The 26,964-nt window shown below is 36.4% G+C and overlaps 1 protein-coding gene and 1 long non-coding RNA gene across 8 annotated transcripts in view; both read left to right on the top strand.

The window, feature by feature from the left end:
* LOC123865565 overlaps window positions 1-26,964 on the top strand; it is a 417,170-nt gene that overhangs the window by 107,823 nt on the left and 282,383 nt on the right. The gene's annotated exons all lie outside the window — the stretch shown is intronic.
* The window catches only part of LOC123865525 (anillin-like), a 56,307-nt gene that overhangs the window by 13,050 nt on the left and 16,293 nt on the right, over window positions 1-26,964 (top strand). For 5 of the 7 annotated variants that reach the window (XM_045906598.1, XM_045906595.1, XM_045906597.1 and 2 more), the window contains 2 exons: window positions 5,066-5,642; window positions 25,635-25,885. In XM_045906598.1, the coding sequence (XP_045762554.1) occupies window positions 5,066-5,642; window positions 25,635-25,885 (828 nt within the window). The remainder of the gene's footprint in view (window positions 1-5,065; window positions 5,643-25,634; window positions 25,886-26,964) is intronic. The other 2 variants (XM_045906599.1, XM_045906600.1) reach the window with 2 other exon arrangements.

The following is a 26,964-nucleotide window of genomic DNA, read 5'->3' as shown; positions in this document are numbered from 1 at the left end:
CTTATACGCTGTCAAAATAAAGTGTGCTATTATAAAACCCATATTCATATTATAAATGCGAAAATGTGTTTGTTTTGTTACCTTTTCACGGTCCATCCGCTTAATCAATTTTGACGTATGGTATAAGAAAGCTTGCATCTTGGAGACGCACAAAGTTTACATTCTATCCCGGAAAATAATTTTAAAAACCCCGGTTTCGCGCGGGGTTTTTAAAAACTTTCGCGTGAATTACACGTAGATGAAGCCGCAGGCATCAGTTAGTCCTAATTTATTTGTTATAGCTTGGAAACACGATATAGATAAAGACCTAACACGAAACACCAGGGCGGCAACATGACCATCCTATCTAATCAAACTTCTAGAACTTGTAACACAAAGAGTTCCTGTTATTGCGCATCTTCGCTGACCAGTTGAGATGGCGATACAAGCACTGAATCTCGATGGCAGTCAACTATAGTGATGGCAGTGACATGTATACTATACATAGAAGTCATTGGCTGATGGCATTTCAATTATTTCTTGAACACTGCGCAGTGTAAAATTAAATTGTTAATTTCTTGAACACTGCCTAGTGTAAAGCAAAATTACATGTCCAAAGAGATACGCAGGCCTGCTGGTGCTGCCCTCATTCATGTCAATAAAATATAAGGTATAAAATACCAAGTTTATAGGCATGATCCAATCTTGTTATAGGTGTGCGATGATATTGTTGGCCTTCCAAACCTTTTTGTGTCAGTGTCACATTATCTTGATGATTGGCTTACGAATTAAGAAGAAATCGATTTAAATAATGTAAAAGATCACCTTCGCCCAGTTGTGAGATGTGAGGTTGTTATAGCTTTGTTTAAACACGTTCAGGACGGTAGGGTAAAATAATTCCCGTAAAAATAGGATTCCCAGCTGTTGATTTGGGATTTTTTTTTCATAATTGGCTCAAGCCTGGACTGATGAAAAGCAATTGCTACTTACAGTGTGAAGATTGCAATCATCTAGGCAAGCGCGCTCCAACTTAGACTTCATCATTGCTTTCTTTAAAGCATGATTGTCGTCAAGCGCAAGCTTGCCGTGCAATAAAAAATCTATGATTGGCTACCACCATAGCTACCACTCGCGACAGAACCATAAATTCATAATTTTCAAAAATAATAATAATATCTAATATATCGTTTGGTCCTGCCGGGGTGTAATCCTCCGCCCGGTACAAATATGTATTTATGTAACGTATATGTAGGTTTATTTATTTTTATGTGTGTAAGTAAGTATATTATTTATATCCTTTGGCTTTTATATAATATTTATATTTATATCTATTTTGTAACCGGGCGTGAGAGTAAGTTTTATAATAATAATAAAATAACCATAATGTGTAATTTTCAAAAAACTTTCATCATCTTTTCTTATTGAACAATATATTTTAAAATTACGCAAACAGGAAATCGTTTGCGAATTGACAATTTTTCCTCGTCTGATGCAAGCGACTTCTTCGCGCTTGCATCAAAATTACGCCAGACCGTCATAACGCGGCTGAATGAAACTATCTCCAAATCTTTCTCGCCTTCTAGACGTTTGGGAACCTCATAATTTGGCTGTATTATCACCTCAGGCTAATACTGACAATGCAAAATGTTAGCTAATAAAAACAGTTGAGTAGTTTTATTAAGGCTCTTGAATTTTTCAATGTTATGGTACATTGAACCAAGTTTTTGCGTATATTGGTTACCGGTTGCGGGTGTTTTTATCTCGACGGCAAGATCGGGTGCATCGAACCTTTTTGGTTGTGTTGAGTGTTTTAATAAGAACTTGATAGCCTGTCAACCAAAACCTTGTTTTGTGTTTTTATCGTTAGAATTTTTAGGATTCCGTATCCCCAGAGAAAAAAAGGAACCCGTATAGGATCATTTCGTTTTCTGTCTGTCTATCGAAACCCATCAAGAGATTCAAAAACTATAGTGTACTTCCCGTTGACCTAGAGAATTATGAGCAGGGAGGTAACATTGTTTTTTTATAAGCACAAGTAAAGGAAAAATCCGAAAACCGTGATTTAGTGCCTACATCAGAAAATGGTGGTACGGAACCCTTTGTGTAGGAGTCCGACTCGCACTTGACCGGTTTAAATAAGTAACTTTAATTTTTTAGATTAAACATAGAAAGGATCATTGCGATAGTCATAAGTTCTTTTGATTGGCTAATACTTCCAAACTTCTATTGCTAAATCGTCAATTAGATATAGCAAAGGTACACTATAAATGCAATCAATTCGCTTCGGCTTTGTTTCGTAATACATTTTCATGGGCGGTACGATTTCTAACACGCAAGTTATAAGTAGGTCCCGCATGTGTGGAAGAAGCTTAACCATAAAGAAAGTAGCCTGTAAAATTAACCCTGCCTAAAAATGAGTGTTGTCTACTTAAATAGCTTCGAGTAGATGCGTTTATTAAACCAATTGTTTTTATAGTGGTCCTAACGAAATTGTGATGGACATTCCCCTAAGCAATGTGTCAATGACACTACCATCTACGCTACCGTTTATTGTAGTCAAATATTTGAATGGAAAAGAAAAAAACCGGGTTTCCTACAAGAAATAACACTTTTTTTGTGATCTAACCATTTTAGGGTTTTCGAATTTTTCCTTTACTTGTCTAAAAGACGTTGCTACCTAACCATGGTTCAGTATCACACTTTTTTTTAAATGTAACCGCTGAAAAAGGTTCTGTTCCAAAAAAATAATTCAATCGAATTTCGGTTACGTTCGCTACAAGTCCGATTTTACGAACGATCCTGTAATATTTTGAAAATCCGGAGTTATACCAAAATGGCAATTTCGGAGCTGTTAAGCCCTAGTATTGACATGTTCATACGAAAATCGCAATGATTTTTAGAATTAGAGGTATCTGAGAAAATACTAGAAGATGTGGATAGACTAGTGCTTATTCCAATGTGATCTACTGCTATAAAACATATCTCTTGACCTTTAAACTTACCTGTTGATTTGGACCAACCAAGTAGGTTAATACACTAAACGTTTTCATGATTAAATTAGCTTCCTTCAAGGCCGTTCGCTGTTTACTCACAAATCAAAGTTGAAATTTTAAACAATAGCCTTTGTTTTACGTAATAGTCACCTTATCGATCATAGCTCTATATCTAAAGGGGTAATGGGGGTGCCGGGTCCGTGATCCCAGCGTTTTGTCCCACTGGTGGGTCTACGTTGTACCACCATATCACCATGCACCCGTGGTCTCACTGAATAAATAGTCTTAGATATAGCACCAACATTTTGAATAGAGCTAATACAACAAAATCGTCACTGTGACGAGTGAGTCGTAACTAATGGCAATGAATGAGTCTAACGACACACGAACCAGATGTTTTCATATTCGGTAACATCAGTTCCGTAATATTTTGAAAATAGGTCACATAATGTAGCCCCAACTGCGTCATCACCACGATTTTATAGGTCAACTGGATTTCCGTAGAGCCAATACTCCAACAAAGGCTCACTCGTGAGTTGTGACTAATGGTAATAAGTTTATTATAAATTTTTTTATCTGTCGAAATATGCAGTTCCATAATATTTTGAAAATGGGTCACATAATGTAGCCCCAAGTGCGTCATCATCACGAATTATAGGTCAACTGAGTCCTAGATATAGCACCAAGATTTCCGTAGAGCTAATACTTCACGTGTGAGTTTTGACTAATAGTAATGAGTTTATTATAATGACATACGAACCCGATGATTTCATCTTCCGTAACATGCAGTTCCGTAATATTTCAAAAATGGGCCATATAGTTAGTGTAGCCCCGAGTGCGTCATCATCACCATTTTATAGGTCAACTGAGATAAAACCGTCAGTTTTACTCGTAGACTGCATAAAAATAATATCTAAGTATATTAATAGTTTAGAATTTGGACAGTTAACATGATTCCGAAGGAGTTGATTGATTTCCCTGGATAAAAAGTAGCCTATGTGTTAATCCAAGGTACAATCTATCACCATTCCACAGCCAAAACCGTCCAGTACTTTATGCATGAAAGAGTAACAAACATCCATCCGTACATACAAACTTTTACGTTTATAATATTAGTAGGATCCTACACGAAATGAAGATTTCTTTGACGGTTGATTTTGAAGGTCGAGAATGATTCATAGAATGTTTCATCACTGTCTCTTAGACTAGGAAACGGTCTGTTGACGACGGTTGAAATAGAAAACAAACAGAACAGTCTTACTTCCGTTAGGCGCTTGACCACTACCTGACTGATAGTAAGTTTTGTAGTAGATTAACCTTTTTAAAATTATAATAGTTTCTCTTTCTACGCTATCGTATCGGAACTGATTTCTGGGTCAAATGTGTTTTCTTTCTTGGCGTCCTACTAATCATTTAGTGACGATTTAAATTAGCAGTGGTTAGTTGCATGCCTTTAGGATTTCCATTTTCAGTGAGTTACTGTGATCTACACAATGCGCTAGATGGTCATTATAGATTAGATTTAAATGCAAACAATGATAACCTATTATATGCACTTCCGATGTTTATTAAAATATGAAATCTAATTTTAGAGCCGCTGAACTAACGTACTTATATTCAACAAAGGATTAACACCTATTGTGGCAATTGTCAGCTGACATTATTTCCTCATTAACCGAAACATCAACGTCATTCACATTTCCTCACACGAAACCGCGTAGTCCCGTCGCGCGTCAAAATAATACAATCTGCAGCCTGGCCGGTTTAACGCACGTGTTACCTCGTACACCCGTACGCGGTGACTCGGTGAGGCAGTCGTACTTCACCACTCGACGCATCCCCACGTTTCACGCGTCCCGCATACTTCTGAAACAATCGTAAACAAATAGGCCTCACGACGACCTTTGTCAATCCTTACAAGTTCTGCAACCTGCTCTCCTGACCCGTTTAGCGAATTACGCAATATTACATGATGCAACTTCGTCAACACTAACCCAGTTACGGTCAAACTTGCCTCCGAACCGTCCGTGTCGATCCACGGTATGTTAGCACGTGTTCACCCCGCGCAATCCGCCGCCCTTGTCCAATCCTAGGAGGGCCAGGGGTACCGCCGCGTCTCCGCCAACCAATCGCGGCTCGTTTACGATTTCGCCCCGACGCAACACGAACTAAAACGACAGGAGCCGAAGAGTGCATCGACAACCCCCAGTGCAACTTCAGCCCCCAACATGGCGACTATGGTGGCCGCCTCGCCGGCCACTATCACTAAAAAACCTTCTATCAAAAAGTACCGGGCGCCGACGCCGCCGAGCAAGATAAACGACGAGAACTGTGAAAGTGATAAAGACAAAGAGAACAATGTGGTCGAACGGGAAGAGAACGACAACAGTGAGTGTGTACAAACAAAAGATGACAAACCGGCGACGGAGGGTTCGCCGGCTTTCAGGAGATTCGCGCCGAGGCTGAACGGCAATGTCGACAGGAGTTCAGTGCTCTCGAAGGCGGCGATGTTCGAAGCGGGCAGCCCCAGGTCCAAGGAGAAGGACCCCGCGGAAATGTCGCTGCGCGAGCGAAAAGCGCTCTTCGAGAAGAACAAGGGAGCCGCGATTGTGCCAAAAGCGCCCTTCGGCCTCGCACCCTCCGTCAAAACACTACACGGAGACGTAAAAGGTGAGTAATTTCCTTGTCTATTTATATAGTTTAGTGCCAACATCACAATGAACACAGTCACTAACATTTTGGTTAAGGCTATCTTTTTTGTAAGAAGAGTGTTCACAAGTTTTTCATAGGTACATTGACCCACATTTTTTGCATCGTTTTATTCAGGTAAACAGACCCGTCTTATTGGTTAGCGGTCTTATATTTATTTACGACAATGATAAGGATAATGACTGACATTATCTTGATGCCATTTTAAATATACCTACATATTTTTAGCAGTACATTTTATATCCATTTGGATTTTTCGTACGAGATTTTTACATGTGGAGGAAATCTGTTATTTAAGTCTCGTAGACGATAACGAAAAGGTCAGGGTTTAATTAGTTCTATTTTTGATAAAAATAGTAACCCAGATTCAAGATAACCCATTAATAATGCTCATCTTACGTTTTGGGGGACTAACTCGGACTATCTCCCGAAAAGTCTAGAATACATGCATATATCAAAATTGGTTCAGTAGTTAAGTTTGGTGTACAACCTTTAGGAATCATCTCCGTGGAAAAGTTAGAATTAACCCGCGCATGTTTCTAGTTCTATTGCCAAAACTGCACAATCAATAAATTGCATCGTGTTATCATTGAGGTCAAACAACACCTTGCATCCGGTGGATTATATCGTTTCCATCTCTATACACGCGAATAGACAAATCATAATTGTTTACCTATTGTGTTATTGTTGTTTGAGTTCAAGTTGTAACAATTTTCCCCAACAAAATCTATTAGTTTTGTCGTTCTTTGTGATTATTTTTATTTATTACCTACTCGTAACTGTTACGTAGTTTTCATCATTGACTCGAAGACAAGCATCAAGTGCGTCGTTTGTAGTTAGTTATCTTTGTTTTGTTTTGCCGTAGGAGAAAAAAATTGTAATTAAAATAACCTAATTTCGAAGGAAGGAACTAAATTAAGTTTTAAGTAGGCATATCACAATGCATCTTTTAATAAAGCTGAGAACTTTATACAATACTAGCCGATGCCCGCGACTTCGCCAGCGTGGATTTAGGTTTTTCAAAATCCCGTAGGAACTCTTTGATTTTCCGGGATAAAAAGTAGCCTATGTGCTAATCCAGGATATTATCTATCTCCATTCCGAATTTCAGCCAAATCCGCCCAGTAGTTTTTGCGTGAAGGAGTAACAAACATACACACACACACACACACATACAAACTTTCGCCTTTATAATATTAGTGTGATCTAAATTAAAACGTAAAAGTTGCTAAAATTGCGTAAGTATAATTTCAAATAATGAATTCTCATGCAAAACCCGACTCCAAAAAAAAATTGTTTCCTGTTTAATAACTTGTTATTTTAAGAACATTGAAAAGTGGTTAATTAGATAAGCCGCAAATAAACTTATACCTACTCTTTTTATTATTTAGAAAAGGCCAATAACCTCCACAGTCTGAAGGCTTTGCGGCTGGCTTTTGGCAACACTTATTATGTGAGGTTACTGTTGCCAACTTATACGTAATATCTTAACTTCTATAGTACGAGTTATAAAATTGTCAATTGAAAATTATCCCTTATCATCATTCCAAAAGTGATCATCTAATATTATACTCCTTATATTTATGTTTCGTTCAAATATTTTGGCCTCTACACATTAACTGATACCATCTAATACAATTCTTGAGGAAGTAGAAACTAGGAACCATGTATGGTATGTTGATATATTTTTCTCGTAGCACTACTTCATTGCATTTTAAGGGTTCCGTATCTCAAAAACAAAAGGAACCCTTATAGGATCCCTTTGTTGTCTGTCTGTCATATCTGTCAAGAAACCTATGGGGTACTTCCCGTTGATTTAGAATAATTGAAGGCCAGTAGGTAAGTCTTATAACAAAGTCAAGTAAAGGGAAAAATCTGAAAACCGTGAATTTGCCGTACTTATTAAAAATTGTAATTTTTTTGTACGATGGTACGGAACCCTTCGTGTGCGAGTCCGACTCGCACTTAACCGGTTTTTCGCACCTACTATTGGATGGATGTATTATCCCTAGCTGAATTTTTATTTCGTAGAACATTAGATTTTCTTCTGCAGAGAGACCAAAGTGGTCCTTTTGCTGCAGGTTATTTTCGTTAAGTAACGACTAAAACTTTCTAATAAGAAAATAATCTACAGACGTTTTCCCACTTGATAAATAATTTACGTGTTGTAACAGCCTAGCTCTTAGCTCTTACCAGTGCTTGCTTTGACTAAGCTAGCAAAAACTACGCCATTCTCCCAGACATTATCAAACTTATTACAACACAGGTCAATGCTTACATTAGAATAAAAAGTTCACGACACTTCCATGTCTTCACGTGATTTTGAGTCTTATTCCCAAGTTGCCATGGGCTCATTCCAATTGTTAAGAAAAAGTTAAGTCTTTTCTTCTAACGTTGCTCTCTAGACTTGCCTAGACAGCTATACAAGTCGTCACGACTAGATTTTTTGTTAGGTGTTCGATTATCTTCGTTAAATACCACTGGATCATTTGACATTTAGTCTCGTTTCCAAAGCCTGTACTTTTGTACCTACCTCTAAAGTATATTTTTTTTTAAAATAAAAAACCGGCCAAGTGCGAGTCAGACTCGCGAACCGAAGGTTCCGTACTATAGTTGTATTTTTCGTCATTTTGCACGATAAATCAATAACTATTATGCATAAAAATGTACATGTAAATGATATCGGTATACGAGCTTTTACAAAATTAAAAAATTCGAAATTCAAAATTTTTTGATTCAATTAAACTTTTACAAGTCTAGTCTTTATCTGCTACTGGTTCGGACTTCGGATGTCTTTCATTACTACATTTCAGTCCATTGAGGCTTCGAAATATATACGCTAGAACTATGGTCTAGGTCTAGATATAGCAAGTTATAGGTATTTGTATAATAGATCTTTCGTAACATAATATAGATAAAAAACAGACGGAGCAGCACTGACTGCCTATGGGAACTACAAACACAAAAACTCGTTCCTTGACAATACAACAATGCAAGCAAGGCTCTCGCGTGCTCTTGCTATGCTACGAGACTTTCCTTCACTACAAAAATACAAAATACAAAATTATTTATTTCGGTATAAAGCAAGTTTACATATAACATAGAAATTGGGACCGTCCCAGTAAGTGACTAGTATTAAACTAGTACTTGTGGCGGGCGGCCCCGCTCTTCCATAGCATATTCTGTTACAATGGAAATAAATAAGTAGTTTCTAAAAGTAATAAGCAAATTAATTATTAAACAAATGAGAGTAAAAAATAAGCATCTTCACTACAAGATTATAGACCAACATTAACATAAAACAGTCTCGTAATCGTCATCTGTTTACCATAAAGCCGATGCAGTTAACTATAGAAATTACTAGCTGATGCCCGCGTGGATATAGGTTAAAAAAAACCCATAAAAACTCTGATTTTCCGGGATAAAAAGTAGCCTATGTTTTAATCCAGGGTATAGTCTATCTCCATTCCAAATGTCAGTCAAATCTGTCCAGTAGTTTTTGCGTAAAAAAGTGACAAACATACACACAAACTTTCGCCTTGTGTGATAGATATAAAAGTAGGTTCAACTGACTGATTGACTTTGATTTAGTTTTTTAAAATCCCGTGGGTATTCTTTGATTTTCCGAGATAAAAAGTAGTCTATGTCCGTGTACAGGATGCAAGCTATCCCTATATCAAGTAAATATACCCACTACTTCGTCCATGTGGATTTAGGTTTTTAAAATCCCATGGGCATTTTTTGCTTTTCCGGGATAAAAGTAAGTGTTCGTATCAAATCTCTGTACCAAATTGATGATAGCCACGACTTCATCCACCTGGATTTAGGTTATTGAAATCCCGTGAACTTTCATTTTCCGGGGCAAAAAGTAGTCGATGTTCGTCCTCGGGATGATATTAATTGTCTTTGTAGCTTTAGTCGAAGTCTGATAAACGGATGGGCCGTGAAAAGCTAGCAGACAGGAAAACAAACACGCTTTTGCATTTGTAATACTAGCTCATGCCCGCGAGTTCGTCCGCGAGGACTGCACAAATTTCAAACCCCTGTTTTACCCCTTTAGGGTTTGAATTTTTAAAAATCCTTTCTTAGCGGATGTCTACGTCATTGATAGATCAGTCAGTCAGTCAGTCAGCTTTTGCTTTTACATACCTATACAGATTCAGTATGGTCAGCAATTTAAAAAGCCCTACCTTTATCGCGTGTCGTCATTCGTCAACCGTCACCTAATACCTATTGAAACGTTTGTGTTATTGTTTAAGAATTCTGAGAATATGTGACTTATCTCTTTTAACGCCAAGGTTTAGCGAAATATGAGTGAATATTATTACTTATAATTTATACCTAGTCATATAAGTGCCTAGCGAATTAATCTACCAATGCAAAATCAGCTAAGACAACCTTATAGTTCTAATAAGTATAAGTGAATTTGTAAAGTGTGACAATAAAAAAAAAGAATATTTACCTGGCTGAGTTTGTTGTGGGCTCTTCTCAGACTTGGGCGCATTTGGAACACTCGTAGCTTTAGTTTCAGTTAACGTAATTAATTATCACCACTACATCATTGTTTGACAATCAGAAAGTGCACAATAGTACCTTCCTAATATGAATGAATGAATGACTGACTGTGAACCACCGAGATGTATCTTGCTTTAGAGTCTAAAGTTTAGAATTTAGAGTTTGGACCCCTACTAAACTGAGCCGGTACTTTACACTATAATAAGTGCACACAGCGCTATATAAATTATACATGACACGATTATGACTCGGAATTGTTAGATACCATATACAGGGTGGTCAAAAAGTCGTGGATCAAACGAAATAGGGAGATAGAGGAGGTCATTTCCAGCAAAAAATATTTCTACAGCATGGCCTTATTTAAATTGCCCTAAGAGTTATGAATATTTTTGAGATTTTTAACAAAATATCAGATTCTCTTACAATTAGACTAATTTAAAAAAAATGAGATAAAAGATAATAAAACAAACGATGCTGTGTCATTACTAGATAATGTATCAGCACTACAAACCTTCTATTGAGGCTCTGCGTGCCAAATTACAAGAGCAATTAATTTTTTTCCAAAACTTTTAAAGCGTTACCAAAAATTTAATGTCACTTTAAAAGCGCACTGTGGAAAAAAAATGTACTACGGAAAAGTGACCCTGTATCAGAAAAACTTGCTGATTTAATGCCAATTTAAATGAAGTATAACACATTACTCTTTGTTTCGTAATTCTGGTATTATAATTGTTTTTTCATATCAAAGTGCAAATTTCAGTAGATTAGTTTAATTCAAAATAATTTTGAAGATTATCATGCTGCTAGTTAAACTGCTAGTTTTTTGTACGTTGGAATGCTAGAAACATCACTGTGCTTGTCACACTTAAAATTTGTGAAAAGAATAGAAACTCTTCACTACCACCTCGTGCCAGAACCACCCAGAACTACCCAGAACGCCCGTCTTGCAAGTAGTTCATCTTTTCTAGGAAACAAAAGGATAAAGAAACTATGCCTCTCGTTCACACTAATCATCATTTCTATTTGCATTGTTGGAATAAGGAAGGATGTGAAAGAGAGGCATAGTTTTTTTATCCTTTTGTTTCCTAGAAAAGAGGGCGTTCTGGGTAGTTCTGGCACGTGGTAGTAGTGAACAGTTTCTGTTCTTTTCACAAATTTTAAGTGTGACAAGCACAGTGATGTTTCTAGCATTCCAACGTACAAAAAACTAGCAGTTTAACTAGCAGCATGATAATCTTCAAAATTATTTTGAATTAAACTAATCTACTGAAATTTGCACTTTGATATGAAAAAACAATTATAATACCAGAATTACGAAACAAAGAGTAATGTGTTATACTTCATTTAAATTGGCATTAAATCAGCAAGTTTTTCTGATACAGGGTCACTTTTCCGTAGTACATTTTTTTTTCACAGTGCGCTTTTAAAGTGACATTAAATTTTTGGTAACGCTTTAAAAGTTTTGGAAAAAAATTAATTGCTCTTGTAATTTGGCACCCAGAGCCTCAATAGAAGGTTTGTAGTGCTGATACATTATCTAGTAATGACACAGCATCGTTTGTTTTATTATTTTTTATATCATTTTTTTTAAATTAGTCTAATTGTAAGAGAATCTGGTATTTTGTTAAAAATCTCAAAAATATTCATAACTCTTAGGGCAATTTAAATAAGGCCATGCTGTAGAAATATTTTTTGCTGGAAATGTCCTCCTCTATCTCCCTATTGCGTTTGATCCACGACTTTTTGACCACCCTGTATATTTGGTCAGCAGACCAACCATATAAGTAAAAGTAAATGAATCCAATTCTATTTTTACTTCCATGACAACTGTTAGAAGCAGCATGGAGCAATGTGTAGGAGATAAATATATCCCCTGCTTATTGAAGCTCGACGTGATATACATGATTTGCATCATGTATTACGGCAGTATCACTTACAAGAGGTCGATGCTTACAAGTTACACCGCAACCATGCGGATGCGATTTAATTATAAACTAGTTTGTACGGTTTTAAGTAAACAGTACAAACTAGTACACTAGTATCATAAGGCTATGTACAAATGATCAGATTTGACCGCATGTTTCGCTTCATTATTCATTTCATACTAACAGTCGTTCGTTTTGCAACGCATATTACTTTACTGCTCACATGCAGCCATACGGGTGCGATTTAATTTATAATAACGCTAGAAATAATTATAAGGCTAGGTATAGATAAAGAAAGTACGACGCACATCAAGGAAGGAATAAATCTCTAATCGGTACCAGCTCAATTATTCAAGTTTTTTGTCAGAGATCACTTTGCTAATGTAACTATTTAGTTGACATTTATTTTGTATGGGCATTGGGCAAATACCGTGTTTTGATACAAAGGCTGATTTGTTTAACTTACTCTAAGGTTTTGTGTTATAATAAGGCCGCCTACATGCTTCGATCATTTTATTAGGTAGTTATGATTCAGTTGTGTTGATTTCTACTAATTTGCATCACAATAACACAATTGCAACATTATCGCCCATAGGTACATTTGCATAACGTATTACGAGATTAACGTTAACAGTTCAGCCATGCGGGCATTTAATTATAACTCAGTGTACATAAAGTTTACTTAAAGCACGTCCTAAACCTAGGTTCACATAATCCATAGGTTACCGCACGTTTATCCACCGCACGCATTATTATTTGGCTATCGTATCAAGTTGCTTCTCGTATTACGACTTATGAAGGTATCGCTTACACGGCAGTTACGTGGTCGTGGTTTTATACTGTTTAGTTATCACAGGCATAATTCACACTAATCACTATGTAGTCGCGTGACAGTTATGTGTTTGTTAATCTAGTCGCGCTTGGTAAGCGTGGTGGACTGGAGGCTTAATCCTTCTCAGGGTGGGAGGAGACTCGTGCTCAGTAGTGAGCCGGCGATGGACTGTTGATGATGATGAGATATAGTTCAGCATTACTTATATTCTACTAGAAAATATTTCTGCGTTTCCGTGGGAGTTAGATATTTTCTGGGATAACAAAAATAAGCCTATTTCAGTCTCCGGCAAGTTATAAATTAGTATCATCGTTAACTTATCAACCGGTTAGGTCGGGAAAAGGCAACACTCTTTATGTTAAACAAACTTTCGCATTCATTAATACCACAATCTATCATAGTATGGATTAGTATGATCCATGCTATCCATATTAATATATGCAAAGCTAGTATGGATTGCATAGAAGAAGAATTGATATAATTGATATTTTTTCTGACATGTTTTCCTGTTAGTGATAATGTTGCATCGAACGAGAACACGAATTTGTTCTTTCGCTCTGTCAGCAGTCACTGCGACCGCGCGGTCCATCACACTAGTGTGTTAACGCCCTAGGTCCTGTTTATTCCCCACGGATGGTGGAACACAAACATATCGCACTGATTAATGTAAACGCCATGTTAAATCGTATTATTAATGGCTTAATGGCAGCGTATGTAAGTACTTAGTTAGGTACTACTGTACGATCTATCCCATAAATGTTTTATAGGTATTGTATTAACAATTTCGTAATTTCCATAATTTTGCAGACTACCACAAAAAACTCTGTCAAGTTTATTCAGGGACTGTTCCGCACATTCGTGCTAACCCTAATAGTTGGCACGAATATACATACAATATAGTTTTTTTTAAATTATAAAGCGGAAATTCTTTAGTTTTTCCGGTATATATCTAAAACACCACATGCAGGATTACTAGCTGTCACAGAATGTCGCGTCAGCCGGACCGTTGATTTGGAAAACTTATATTGAAAACTTCGCCAAACACAAACGCCGTCGTATCCCAAGTATGGCCAGTTGATTTTCCGAATGCCTAACTCTCGTAAAATGGACTGACTATTTTTCATACACCTACAGTCCATAAATTAAGTTACTAATTCTATTATATTTTTGTCGCTTTGATTATAAAACCAAAGAACGCGACATTATGTTGGTTTCTAGGACATACAACTCGCCCGCTAAGTCCTAGATATTATTCACACCATTACACGAAAGTAATTCGCATGTCCTTTTATGTCCAGTGGCTCAGGGTCGTCAAATGTCTAAAAAAACCGGCCAAGTGCGAGTTAGACTCGCGCACTGAGGGTTCCGTACGCGGGTATTTTTCCGACATTTTGCACGATAAATCAAAAACAATTATGCTTAAAAGCAAATAAAAATCTGTTTTAGAATGTACAAGTAAAGCCTTTCATATGATACCCCACTTGGGACAGTCATCTTACTTTGAGAATTAAAACACTTTTTTTTTTTCTGTGATGTAACCATAAATTCACGGTTTTCAGATTTATTCCTTTACTTATGCTATAAGACCTATACCTACCTGCCTCATGATTCTAGGTCAACGGGAAGTACCCTATACGTTTTCTTGACAGACACGACGGACGGGCGGACGGACAGACAGACAGATAGACAGACAGATTACAAAGTGATCCTGTAAGGGCTAAGGTCCTGTAAGGGTTCCGTTTTTTTTTTGAGTTACGGAACCCTAAAAACTAGATAATTCATGATGCCCTAGACTTTGTCCGCGTAGATTTAAGTTTTTGTGACAGTAGAAATACAGTAGCCTATATCACTCAGGTCTTTAACAGTTATATCCATGCAAAAAATCACGTCGGTCAAAGGTCAAACAAACACATTATAGCATTTATAACATCAGTTACTCAAATTTCCCATATTACTACTGGTAGTAGGATTTTCCAAAAATCAAAACTGTGGCATTCTTTTAAACCAAGTTTAAAACATAATAATATCTACACCAATATCTCAACAAAGATATTATAAATCCATTGATTGTTTTCTGATTCAATTGGTTAGCTATGTGTATTTTGACAGGCTAAAAGAAATAGTCTTCAATTTTTACCAATGCTTTATTACTACCTAATTAATCTATCCTGAAAAATACAATTTTATCTCTTGGTGCCGAAACACCAATTTTTTAAAGGATAGCAATTAGTGTTTCACACGCATGCGATTAGGCATAAATTGGCATTACTCAAAATTATTTTTGTCAACCTTGTAGGTGCGAACTGCTAATTTGAATACGATGACCGCGATTGATTTTATGCCCCCCCGAAATGTGTCAGTATCAGTTGACGAATGACTTTCATTTAATAACTGTACAATATAGGTAAGTTAAAAGTATCTTAAATCGAGAAAACGGAAAAAGTTCTATATTATACTTACCGTTAACTTTGACGTTATCGATGTCAGAACGGTAAAATTGTACCGTGATTGGATATTTGGTTTTAAAATAAAGTGGTTTCTATAAAATTAAGAGGGGCTTATACTTTACTAGGGGATGCCCGCGGCTTCGCCCGCGTGGATTTAAATTGTTTCGGGATAAAAAAGTAGCCTGTGTCCTTCCCCGGGATGTATCCCAAGTCTGTACCAAATTTCATGAAAATTGGTTCAGTGGTTGGGCCATGAAAACGTAGCAGACAGACAGACAGACACACTTTCGCATTTATAATATTAGTATGGATTAGTAGTTAGTAGGTACTATTATACTTTATTCGTAGGGTGCTCCAAACAAACGTATAGTATAAACGCGACAGGTTGACAAGGCAATCGGGGTATAAGATGGGCGACCCCCCGCACACTCGCACGTCACCCGCGCTATCCCGCACCGGGTTAGCGCGGGGGCTGTGCAGATGTGCGGGGCGTCCCCACTCCAATTACCATGTTGACTTCTTAAAAACAAAAACTCGTGGACTAAAATGTTGTAACGAAAGCCTAGTAAAGCCTTGTTAACTAAAGTAGGTTACTGTAACTCGCGTTTCCACACTTATAGACCACATATTATAGTGTGTTGTTTGTATTATTACCAGTAATCACCAGTAATTTTGTGTTCCATAAAAGCCAGGGCCTTTAAGAATTATGGAACTTTGTAATACAACTCAAGGTATACTTAATAATGACCGTTTTTCTTCCACAGTGTAGCTATCGTACAGTACGAAAAATGTCGTACAATGCCGTGTCCATTTTGGTTTGCATACATTAACACACGTCTCATCTACCGTTTACCCTTTATTGTCTACCTGCAAAATCGGTTAAAGCAAACCCCCATGGTTAGTGTGACGCTGCTATGGTTGCCCGTTTTGCTAGCATGCATAACGAGGGATGTATGTCTATCCATCCATCTATTCATAAGCCTGCACACGTTTACTACCGGGCACATAGGCGTTTTGGAGAGCGTCACCGCCATCTTTTTTATATCGTCGTCCCACTGCGTCCCATCCTGTGAAATGTGGATCCATCGAGGATGGGATGAATTCTTGCAACATTCATAAAGTTTATCTTAGTTTATCTATATTTGAAAGTGCTATTAAAGCATGCAAACAAACACACATGCAAACTGTTGAATCAACTTCCATCAGCGGTGTTCCCACTAGATTTCAACATGGGGTCATACAAGGGGCAGTCTAACAAATTCCTGAAAGGCCGGCAATGCATCGGCTGTACCTCCGGTGCCGCAAATGTTCACGGGCGGCAGTAATCACACCTAACATCAAGTGATCCGCCAGCTCGTTTGCTCGCTATTTTATTATAAAAAAGCGATTGTATTAGCTGAGCTATACACATCCCTCGCTCTACACTCTATAGTCTAGAGTCTAGTAGACGGTTGCTGCAGCAGCTGCACTTTCGAGAGTGCTCTGCGCGAATACGTTAGGTCCGGAACTGTAAGATCGCTAAACTGTGGTACTGCTTTTATATTGTGAATTGTACTTGTCGTCCCCATACTTGAGTCGGGCTTTTAACCTAACCCAGATTTTATATTCTTTCAGTGGTTAGAATACAGTTTGTAAATGAGGTCGCAGGGTCGACCCCGTGCTAACTTTTATCCCAGTTGAATATAAGATTCAAAATGTTATATTATGTGGTTTTTACAAACTCGTGTGCATCACTAACATATTATAAATGCGAAAGTGTGTTTGTGCAGGGATATACTTAGTAAAAGACCTGGAGAGTGGCATAGGTTACGTTTTAGCCTGGAAAATCAAAGAGTTCCCACGTGATTTTTAAAAACCTAAATCCGCGAACGAAGTCGAGGGTATCAGCTAGTGATAAATAATATTACTTGCCTACTAACTATGTGTAAATGACAAATTAATTCGTAATAATTTTTAACCCCCGACCCAAAAAGAGGGGTTTTATAAGTTTGACGTGTGTAGATACACACGTCAAACTTATAACACCCTTGTATCTGTCTGTGGCATCGCAGCTCCTAAACTAATGAACCGATTTTAATTTAGTTTTTTTTTGTTTGAAAGGTGGCTTGATCGAGAGTGTTCTTAGCTATAATTCAAGAAAATCGGTTCAGCCGTTTGAAAGTTATCAGCTCTTTTCTAGTTACTGTAAATCTTCACTTGTCGGGGGTGTTATAATTTTTTAATTTACACTTGTTTACTTACGACTTAGATTTAGCCCACAATAATTTTACTTATTTTGCATAAAAACCTCCAAATTGACGTCACAAAAGTACAATCAAGGATGGATACCTACATCGTCAACCTTGGGAGAACAGGTTTATTTTTACAAAGTCCTTTTTATCATTGCTGCGTTTTGTTTTCATGTTTTCAACTTATCCTACTCGGATATTTATTTCTTCAAAATATACCTACTAGAGCTACATCAGGATATAGAACGAGCGTAAAGAAGAAATCATGAGGTATAATGTCTAAATTCATCAGTATTCATTTTCCTCACTGATTTTGATGTTAATTTCTCAATTTGTATAGCCAACCTGCTGGTCTAGCACTATAGCGATCTGACGCCCACCCGCTCCACAGAAGAAGACAGGGGCGAGGAAGGACATTATGCTCACCTTCTCCCTTATTAGGGATCTGGTGTAAACCTGTGCCGGTTCAACGTCGGGACGTCTCAGTCGCATTCAATACCCGAGATCCTGAGACGCCTCATTCCTGACGCACATGGTAGGTACTGCTGGGCTTTAGTGGGTATGCTGTAGCATAGCCAGTGAGTCCCAAATATCCCCTATAGCGCAGGATGCGTAACTGCATTTTTACCAGCGAAAAAAGGACTACAGCGACAGCTGCAATGTGATGATCACAATCACCTCTGTTGGACTGACATTCTCTCACTACGCACATTACAGTTGCGGAAATACTCAGTTGCAGCAAGAATGCTAGAATTTCTGTCAATCACAACAATTGCGATTATTGCAATGTGATAATCACAAACGAGCTAGCCCCCTCAAAGCTTTTCATTTTCTCTATGTAAATTAAGTAGTTACTACATAATATTATGAAATAATTCTAGAGAGCGATATTCAAATGAAGATAAAATCGATGCCCAGATGTCGTCAACCTTGAGAGGGCAGGTTTGTTTTATGATGCCCTTTTAATAACTAGATATTTTTAGGGTTCCGTACCCGAAGGGTGCCAGTGAGGTTCTTATATTAAGCCTCCGCTATCCGCCTGTCCGTCCGTTTGTCCGTGTGTTCTATTGCCACTATAAGAACAAATCAATGGAACAAATAATAAAAAATCAAAGTGGCGGCCATGCAAATAAAAATATAATTAAGAACTACAAAATATACGATGGTACGGATCCCTTCGTGTGCAAGTCCGACTCGCATTTGACCGCTTTTTCTTAATATGAATGCTGTTAAAAGCTTTGTTAATATTTATAATATTTCAAACCGCTTATGGTAACCTAAATTAAAAAAAAAACAAGAGTCAATGAATACTGCGTAGCGTAGCTGCTACATAATCAATAGATTTATTGTTTCATAATTTTAAAAAGACAATAATAATTATAAATATTCGCTTTTTATTTTGCTACTATAGTAAGTGGCCTTTGTAAAACTGAGTAAGATCACAGGTATAGTACGCGACAGGTCGAGATGGCAATCAGGATGGGGACACCGCGCACACCCGCACAACCCCCGCGTGGAGTGTGAAAGTGTGTGCATTGTTGCTCACAGTCAAAAATAATGGCAGAAGTATTTCAGGGTTTTAGGCAATTTTAAGGGAAGGGAACTTTAAGGGACTTTCACAGGCAGGTAATATAAAAAATAATCTAGATCTTCACGGGATTTTTAGAACCTTATTCCACGCAAACAAAGTTGCGTGCATTATCTAGTGTTTTTTTCCATCACATTGCGATTTGCGACCTTGTACCGACTTGTTATGCTTGTAACATATAAGTTCTTTACTAGTTGTATTACACAACTAGTAAAGAACTTATATGTTACTAGTAAAAAAGGATTAGTACGAACTAAAGCGAAGGTATATATTATAAATATATTTCACAATAAACAACGTACTAACAAAGCATACCTATTATGATAGAATTTGAGCATTTCCATTCACTGCTGGATGAGAAATCTGAGGCCAGGGTGTTCATTGGAAAAAAGTAATTTAAAAAGATTTAAAAAGAACTCTGTCCAGTAATCTGGATTTTAAGAATTCTTAGTCATTGGATAGCTTTCGCAAAAGCGAAGCCAGCTAACGTCGGCATCTGATTGCTTTGATTTTTTGCAAAGGGACAATGTAAAGTATTGAATTTCTAACTTATTCCAAAAAGCGATCATAAACATTTTTATCATTTTATAATTTGTGTAGGTAGTTTCACTATTAATAAGTAATGGCAAAGTGTTTAGTTTATAGCTAATGTTTTGCTCTTGGCTTTATCCACGCCACAGTATAGGTCCATATCCAGCGAGATCTTTGAGATGGATCTAGATATCCGGTGAGATGAGACAATCTAGACAATAACAAGTGTAAATTAAAAATTTTCAACACACCCGACAAATCATTTTCAAATAAATAATTTTGTATATCTAGGCAACGTCCATCTTGACAGCTTGACATTTGTCAATTGACACTTGAATATTATGAACCTAAGGGTTATCTAACCTTCTTTTCTACAAGAAAACTAGAAAATAGCTGATAACTTGTAAACGGCTGAACCAATTTTTTTGGATTATAGCTAAGAACACTCGATCAAGCCACCTTTCAAACAAAAAAAAGTAAATTAAAATCGGTTCATTCGTTTAGGCGCTACGATGCCACAGACAGATACACAGATACACAGATACGCACATCAAACTTATAACACCCCTCCTTTTGGGTCGGGGGTTAAAAAGGGGGGAATACCTAGAAGCGGCTTTATACAAAAAAGTTTTTCGTATAATGAAAGCTAACCTTCACTTCGAGGATGACACGCGATGACGATGATGATCTATCTAGTAAGACAAGTGTTATATCTTAAGATTATATTATTCACTTATTAATTAATTTACTAACAAATTATTAGGATTATAATCGATAACAATCGTGCCAGTCCGATTGTACAATACTTGACGACTTCAATCTGATAATCCACAAAGCACTTACATTTTAATGATGATTAATTAATTATTTCTATAATATTGATTTAAAATACATTCATACAATATATATATCTAGCTGTTACCCACGACGACATCCGTGCGGAATTTATTTGCGTATTTTTTTTAAGCCTGTGTTTTTCCTTGGCGCTATGAAATTTTGCCCATTTTCGCTGCGGCAATAAGTAGCCTATATCCTCTCCAGAATACAAGCTATTTAGTAGGTACCTTTCAACAAGATCAATACAACGATTTAACCGTGATAAAGTGACAAATAGATCGATAATGATTCGACATGTTAGAGAGAAAACAAGAAACTTCACAACGATTTAGAGCAAAGTTGACTCAGCCTGGGCTTTGCCTCTATCATAACAGATGTATACACACCTGTTTTATTAAAGCATAACGAAAACAAAAGTAGTAAGTATTATCTTAAACAAAAAATCGCCATATGAACAGTAGATGGAACTGATATTACGAAAGCCTTATTCATTCACCGGAACCAAACGCAGCAGTTCCGAAAATCAAGCAGAAGCAATCATGCGCGAAAATGTTGATGACATCTGGATAACGGAAAGGGTTGACACTTACTAATTTAAATATTATTAAAAAAACTGACTCACTGACTGACTCATTGAAGCTCAGCCAAAACCCTTGAACCTCAAAAAGTGAATTACACAGAGGTTCCATTTTATAATGTAGTTAGACAAAGAATAAGCTGGGGTCTTCGAAATCCCCACGGGAGCTAAATCGCGGGCCATTGCTAAATGCTAGTATGTTATGATAGCTTATGCTCAGCATACGTTGTAATATGAATCGCGCGCCACCTATTGTACGTTGATGATGCAACGTTAGAACCCTTTCCGCAAGTCCCAACAAAAACTATACATTTGAACTCAATCGTATAATCGATTCGCGAATGTATAGCTAAGTAACGAGCAGATAGACAGACAGACTAACATTAATTTTAATTTATGAGATCATAAAAATAGGATCCTTTTCCTGCTTTGCCTGGATCTAGGTTTTTCAAAGATCCGTTGTTGAACCTATGTCAGAGATAGTAACTAAGTAGGAACATAATATCTTCAAAATTCTAGATTCAGCGGTTTGATCTGTACATTGTCGTGTATGTTGGTGAGTTTCCTTTTAAATATTAATATTATTATGCAATAGATGAGCAAAGTTCTCATAGTTTTTTTTTTTTCATGAAAGCCTAATTCTAAAACGGTGCTTAATGTATTTTGATGTAGTAAAATCGGTTAACTGTGAATGAAAAAATTGAGGTAAATGAATATTTAATGTAATATATAAATCTATGTTAATATAGTTTTTACTACATAACTGCATACAGTGAAATAACTGTCATAGTTATCCTCAATGTCATTAATAATAAGTCTTGTGTTTTTATAATAGTTTTGCCTTCAAAATTTAGGCATGTCTTTGAATTTCTCTAAGAAATCTCTAATTTCGATTAATTAATTCTACGCTGACCTAGTAACGCTGCAATCTATTTCGTAGTTCAAAGATACACGGTTTAATAAATACGCATTACATTATTGACAGCCCTAATACAGGGAGTGGGACGTCAGATAAGCAATTTAAAACCTTATCGCAATATACATAAGGAAATATTCCTATCGATACAACTGACCCGCAGGTAAGGTAAAGTATGGTATTGACAGATCAAGCTGTGACCGATGTTTGGCCATCCGTGCCATAATGCCATTCTGCCAAGCGTCGTGCGCTCACGCAGATCGCTTTTAAGGCGTTCTTTATTATACATACACATTTAATTTATTTAGTACATATTTTTTTATACGAAACGTGACTAGTTGTGAACTGTGAACTTTTTGTGGCGATACTTCTTCGGTATTTTTATTTGATACTGTTGTATAGTGTTGTGCACGTTTCAGCTGTATAGTTCGAAACTTTTTGCTGTAAGTTAAGTTTTATATTTAAAAATCTAATAGAGAAAATATTGTATTTTTTTCTGATAATTTTATTTCTAGTCATGAGTGTATTGGACTTTGATTGTGAAATATTTTGCAAACACCTTGTATATTAATCCAAAATTTTCAAAAGATTCCATTCAAAAGAAGTTATGATTTCAACTGAAAAATGCTCTAAATCTTGAGATTTTTGGCCCTCCTGAAAAGTGTCGAATTTCAGTTGTTCCCTTTTTTACTGGAGGCACTGAAAAGACCTACCGTTTCAACTCATGAAAGCGTAGAACCTTGCACCATCCCTTAATTTTGTGCGGTCGTTGTAAGAGGAAAATCCGTCATCCAATGGCGATAATTCCTTTCAACAATTCGAAATCCACTCAACAGATAAAATAATAATTCTGAGTAAATATACCTACGGTTATACTTACTCTGAGTCTTCAATCAAAGTCGATCCTAAAATACTCTTTATGTAGATTATATCCACTCGTATACTTTATTTACATAATTATATATTCCTTTATAAGTTCGTTTGAATCGATAAAACATTACATAGTTACCTAATAGATAAAATCTATGACCAGTTGTACGTTGCATGTTTTTGCCGAGAAGAAACTACAAAAAAATCTCGTTAGGTGGTTTTATAAACAAAATGTAGAATGAACTACCTAGATGACGTCCTCATAGATTTAAGTTGTTAAAATCGCGAGGGAACTCTTTGATTTTTCGGGATAAAAAACTAGCCTATGTCATCTTCGGGATGGAGCCTATCTATGTACACACTCGTCAAAATCGTTAAGCGGATAGGCTATGACAAGGAAAGACAGACAGACAGATATACAAACATTTTATAATATCACTGATGAATCTAAGTACCTTTAGTAGTTATTCAGAAATCTGTACTATTACTCGTATGTATTATGCATTATAAATAGAGTAGATGTAACAATAGTAGGGGATAGTGTCCTGATTCACCGCAGAGCTGCGAACCACTCTGGTGACCTAGAACCGAAGTTTTTAATTACGATATAATCGATATCTCCTTACAGCCTTCCCTATATTGAGGTTAAGCAAACGTAGATATTAAATTATTAATTGATTCTTTCGCAATCAGTTACTATGATCTTAAATGATCTATGAATTACTACTTACGTATTTTATATAAATTATCTGAAGGCTAAAAATATATCTTGGAAATAAAAATAGAGCTATAGACAAGTGTAAATTAAAAATTTATAACACCCCCGACAAGTGAAGGTTACAGTAATAACTAGAAAAGAGCTGATAACTTTCAAACGGCTGAACCGATTTTCTTGAATTATAGCTAAAAACACTCTCGATCAAGCCACCTTTCAAACAAAAAAAGCTAAATTAAAATCGGTTCATTAGTTTAGGAGCTACGATGCCACAGACAGATACACAGATACACACGTCAAACTTATAACGCCCCTCTTTTTTGGTCGGGGGTTAAAAAAGAGATCTTGCTTGCGAATTAAGACCACTCATTAATGAAAATATCACTTAAGATGGCCATACAGATATCCCAGTAAGCGAAAATATAATAATAAATAAAATGTCTGTGTCGTATGAAATTTTACGACATAATTTTTAAGAATGACATTCTGAACGCGGAACGAAATTCTTGGCCAACTCTACATAAAAGTAACAAGTGTAAATTAAAAATTTATAACACCCCCGACAAGTGAAGGTTACGGTAATAACTAGAGCTGATAACTTTCAAACGGTTGAACCGATTTTCTTCGATTATAACTAAGAAAACTCTGATCAAGCCACCTTTCAAACAAAAAAAACAACTAAATTAAAATCGGTTCATTAGTTTAGGAGCTACGATGCCACAGACAGATACACAGATACACACGTCAAACTTATAACATCCCTCTTTTTCGGTCGGATTAAAAACTTAATATATACTCTGGTAAAAACAATGTATAAACTTATAATATCATCATCATCAACGGTAGCTAACCTGTACTCTACTACTAATACATTATTATAGACCTCTTTTAAGTAGCGCCTATCATCACCATTATCATTGTGTTCCTTTCCTGGACCGAAACCGAAATTCGTCAAAGAAATCTCTCACAATACAATAATATTACCTCCCTAATGTAATAATATATCATTAAATAATATAATTATGTCCTCTTCTCAGCAATTTTCATAATTTTTCTCCCAGTAGTACAAAGTTTCCGGTTGCAACACATGTACTCAACATGTGCCTACTTCGTTCTGCAACTGTCAACGTTTAGACATATTTTAACGCCGACAACAATAAACTAGGCAATTATGCGGTTTCCATAATTACATACTGCACCGCAGCGCTGATAAACCGTTGATGGTGTTCCCCCCTCCCCCCCCCCTGAAGTATATTATGGACATTGCACATGCATGGTATAGCGCTAATCCGTGAACCGTTTCGATTTCGTTATATGAATGAACCCTCATACTACATCTTACACCCCGAAGATGAACATAGGCTATTTTTTAACCCGAAAAATCATATATCTTTGTCCCACGGCAAAACAATTTTATTTAAAGCAGGCAAAGCGGGATTGTGACCAAAAGCCAGTGAAATATATTAGCTATAACTTAAGGGCTTAAAAGGTTTTTATTCGCTTTATGTGCTAATACTACCTACTTAGCACACCACAAAGTTTTTTTTATTTTTATTCAGATACAAGTTAGCCCTTGACTACAAACACTCTATTACGCAATTATGCAACTAGGTACTCATAAAATTAAAATAGACAAAGTTTTACTCAGAAAGAGTTAAAACCAAAAAAAAAGAGTGTCAAGTTCTTCATTTTTTTTTCTTGAAATACACGTATGTGTCTGATTCCGGACTTAGCAAGTCTAAGTTCCAAATCATACAACTTAGGAGGATATTTATGTAATATCTTGAGGTTATTCGTGTACATCAGAGAATACTGTGAGGATTCGTCATCTGTACTGTACATTATCACAATAAGAGAATTAGTAACTACACCTACATCCTACACGACTCACAGAAAACGTTGGCACTAAACAGGCTTTACAAATTTTCCTTTGAACATCACAAAAGTATGCTTAATTATATTGCTCTTCCAGACAAACCAACGAAAGTGGTGCAAAAAACGACATCAAAAAGCAATACCCCGGAAAAGAATTCCAGGACCAATTCCAAAGACTCGCTAGCGGAAGACAACATCAGCCAAACATCAGTAGGAGGGGGCATTAAAGGAAAACTGGCTGCGCTATTCAATAAGGAGCAAACGATAAGCGAGACGACAATATCGAATAAGTTCAAGCAAGAAAGGGACAAAGAAATGGAGATGCTGCAAAACAGATTCCATTATAAGGTGAGACCAGCTAGTTTTTTTAATGTAAAAAATAGTTGCTTAGTCGGGAGCTGGGAACGTCGGAATTTTTCGTTACAGAACTTGTGCTAAGCTTTTATGGATGACAGTGACACATCCATATTAGCAACTGGCTTAGGTCTAAGTAAGACATTAGGGTTGCCATTTGCCTTCTTCCGAAAATACAACAAGTGATATTTATGTGAAAGATCTCAAAGTCAAATAAAATTTATTCTAACTACTACTTCTGTTACTGCTATTGTACACTTTTTGATTGTCAGTTGTTGGGTTTGTAAGATGATGTAGTTAGTGGTGATAAAATGAATTAGGTACGTAAAGTTACTAAGTCTCGTTTACATATTTTAAGAATGTCTATTTGAAATGTGTAGGAAACTATATAATTACTAAGCTTTACATCCTGAGAATCCTGAGATACGAAATCTTTTCGTCTAAAAATATAATAAGTTATGACAGAAACGTAAAGATTTTATTTACAAATCAATTTGAATTTTTGAAAGAACGTACCTACCTATAAATTGTGACTTTTGTAGGTCAAATCATTGTAAGTTCTCTTGGCTTTCGCGTTTTTGTTATTACTTGCTCGAGATGTTCTTCATTCGTTATTTTAAGATTTTAGAGGTTTTAAATCGATAAACTGGTATTTCCATAGTTCTAACATTTTTATTGCTGAACTTTTTCGTTTTTGTATTAAAGACTGTTTTAGTCCACTATTTTGTAATTTCGTAATGCTGCACAACCTACTTTAAACACAAAGGCAACAAGAATATTTTCTTAAACTATGTTTTATGTAAACCAAGCCGGTTGGTCTTGCGAAATATTTGTATCAATAATAGTCTTACATAAATACCCAGCGACTACGTCCGCGTTAGTTTCAGATTTTTAAAAATCCTGTGGGAATTCTTTGATTTTCCGGGATAAAAAGTAGTAAGTATAAAAAAGTTCTTCCGCGGGATGCAAGTTATATTTGTTCCCGACTTCCGTCAAAATCGATTAAACGGACAGACAGGCAGACATATTTTCGCATTTATAAATTAAGTGTGAGTGTAAGTCGGGAAAAACGC

This window comes from Maniola jurtina, chromosome 5, assembly GCF_905333055.1.
Source record: "Maniola jurtina chromosome 5, ilManJurt1.1, whole genome shotgun sequence".
Classification (NCBI taxonomy): domain Eukaryota; kingdom Metazoa; phylum Arthropoda; class Insecta; order Lepidoptera; family Nymphalidae; genus Maniola; species Maniola jurtina.
This window is presented reverse-complemented; position numbering and strand designations above follow the sequence as displayed.